Here is a 2,907-nt window from a genome sequence, read left to right as displayed (position 1 = left end):
GGGTGGCGGCTGCTCATGGCATTCGGCTGTTTTTGGAGCTGGATCTCTTCTTGTGAAAGTGCAACACACTAAGATTTGGACTAGCTGTAACAAGAGAAAATCCAGCTCCAAAAAGAGACGAATGCCACGGGTGGCCGCCTTCTTCCACATTCGGATGATCACAAATTATCCACATGCAAATGCCTAATGATAAGCAATTATAAGATTTAAGCCAACATTAGAAACATAGATTAATTATTGAAATAATGGGATTGATTAAATCCTACCAAAAAATATGTCAAACGATTTATCTACAAAAAATTTCACAGACTTCAATGTTGGTTTTCTGTAGAAAAAGACATTAGGTATGTTTTTCTTAAAGGGACAGTCTACTCCAAAAATGTTATTTTTTAAAAAGATAGATAATCCCTTTATTACCCATTCCTCAGTTTTACATAATCAACACACTTATATTAATATACTTTTTACCTCTGTGATTACCTTGTATCTAAGCCTCTGCAGACTGCCCCTTATTTCAGTTCTTTTGAATGACTTGCATTTTAGCCAATCAGTGCTAACTCCAAGGTAACTCCACAGGAGTGAGCACAATGTTACCTATATGGCACACATGAACTAGCACTGTCTAGCTGTTAAAAATGTTAAAATGCACTGAGATAAGAGGTGGCCTTCAAGGGCTTATAAATAAGCATATGAGCCTACCTAAGTTTAGCTTTCAACAAAGAATACCAAGAGAACAAAGCAAATTTGATGATAAAAGAAAATTGGAAAGTTGTTTAAAATTGCATGCCCTATCTGAATCATGAAAGTTAAATTTTGCCTTGACTTGACTGTCCCTTTAAGGATTGTGAGCGACCTAATTTTTCTGTTATGGCAGGAATGTTTATGTTTGAGCTAATATGTTTTTAAAGAAATAGGCAAGTAAGTAATTTTATTATTTAAAATATAATTAATTGTGTAAATTAGCAAGATCTATATATTTTTTTTTTCAACAAAAGTGGCAATCCTATTCACTTTTGATTTTTGTTTACACTTTAGTTATCGGTAAATAAACTGTTTGTGCAAGAGTGTGGGTCACAAATGTTACCTAACAGGATATACTTTACAGCCTTCCTAAACCAGGGGTACAGAAAACCATACAGTAATGGGTTAAATGTTGAGTTGATATAACTAAACCAATTGAAAATTTCAAACATTATTTCTGGTGTAGAAAAGTTTAAGAAAGGATCTATTAATAATGTTGTAAAAATAGGTAACCAACAAGTGAGGAACACACTCATCAAAATACCCAATTTCTTTGCAGCTTTACGGTCTTTTTTATTGGAAATTTGACTGGATATTTGCTTTGTGTCACCTGTAATATTTTTAAGCATTTTTATATGCCTACGACATACAAGAAAGATCTTTATATAGATACCAACCATTATAGATCCAGGCACAAAAAAGCATATGAAGAAAATAATTATTGCCCATAACTTGTTAAATGTTATTGGACATAAACTAAAGCATGTTACTAAAATCTCATATTCTTTTACACCAGAAATGTGGGAGTTTGATATGACCACTCCAAGTGAAAATATTACTGGAATTGACCAGCAAAATATAAGAAGCCTTTTTATAACAGGGATTGTGATTTTAGTAGGGTAATGAAGTGGGTCACATATAGCATAGAATCTGTCAATTGCAATTAAACAGAGATGATAAATTGATATAGTACTCAGGGTAAGATCAAAAGCATAATGTATCTTGCAAAAGGAGTTACCAAAAAGCCAGCATTTCTCTATTGACCTGACCATGCTATAAGGCATTATAAATAAGCCAAGAAAAAGGTCAGTGGTCGCCAGGGAAAGAATTAGGAAATTAGTTGGGGAATGAAGCTGTTGGAAATGACTGATTGAGATGATCATGCAGAGGTTCCCAAAAACTGAAATAGAGATGGAACAAGTGAGTAACATGTACAATCCTAGGCGGAGACCAAAAGCCCTGTTTGCAGGACAACGAGAAGATGAATTTTCAAATTGAGCACAAATGGGATTAGTGACTTCCATGTCTCAGATAAACAGAAGTGTTGTAGGTTCCAATTCTAAAAGAGAAAAATGACAATACATTTATAGAACTTTCCTTGTCATTTATTAAGAATTAATTAATTACAAGACATTTTCAATAGCCAAACTTCATCCACCATTTGTCATATATGGAGGAGCCAATCTGGGCTTTAGCCCAGAGGTACCAAGGTTAGCTACTGTCATAAGGTTAGAATAAAAGTTAGTAGAAAGCACATTGTTTTGCGGCTGTTATCTGATCAAGCCAATTAGGGACGTACAGTATATGTAGTAGGGTTAGCCTTGAAGAGTCAGCAGGGTACATTTCAAGTTCTGAGAATTAGAAATTGCTTCATTTTCAGAGCTAAATCATATGAAAAGGGGCAAAAGAAATAATGGAAATATATTGCAAAGCTGTTTCATTACACATAACTAAATATTTTATATACAAAACTCAAGCTGTTTGCTGTCCCTTTAATGCAAAAGTGGGATTTTTTTCCTCCCCTTTAATGTGTTATCAATTACAATTTTTTGGAATATAATAATGATTTACAAATACCTAATTTTATCTGTTGTATCCTTACATATACTGAAAATTTATGTACATAAAAGAATGGTTACAGAGAAGATATGCAAACAAGAATGTGCTAAATAAATCTCACTCCCATTGGGGTGGGTCTTTGTTTATTTGGTGGGAAATAAGATAATGAGGTTTCCTCTCCCTGGAATAAACGTAAAAGAGCAATTTCACATACTCTCAAACTCTGCAGCTGGTATAATACATTAAAGGGATATAGAACCCAAAACATTTAGGCCTAGATTTGGAGTTCGGCGGTAGCCGTCAAAACCAGCGTTAGAGGCTCCTAAC

The 2,907-nt window shown here is 34.1% G+C and overlaps 1 protein-coding gene across 1 annotated transcript; it reads right to left on the bottom strand.

Moving 5' to 3' along the window:
* Positions 1–1,031: 1,031 nt before the first annotated feature.
* LOC128657728 (trace amine-associated receptor 3-like) lies at positions 1,032–2,045 on the bottom strand. The gene has a single exon (XM_053712130.1). It carries the CDS (start codon positions 2,043–2,045, stop codon positions 1,032–1,034), a length of 1,014 nt encoding a protein of 337 aa, XP_053568105.1.
* Positions 2,046–2,907: the final 862 nt, after the last annotated feature.

The sequence above is a fragment of the Bombina bombina genome, chromosome 4, assembly GCF_027579735.1.
Source record: "Bombina bombina isolate aBomBom1 chromosome 4, aBomBom1.pri, whole genome shotgun sequence".
NCBI lineage: Eukaryota > Metazoa > Chordata > Amphibia > Anura > Bombinatoridae > Bombina > Bombina bombina.
This window is presented reverse-complemented; position numbering and strand designations above follow the sequence as displayed.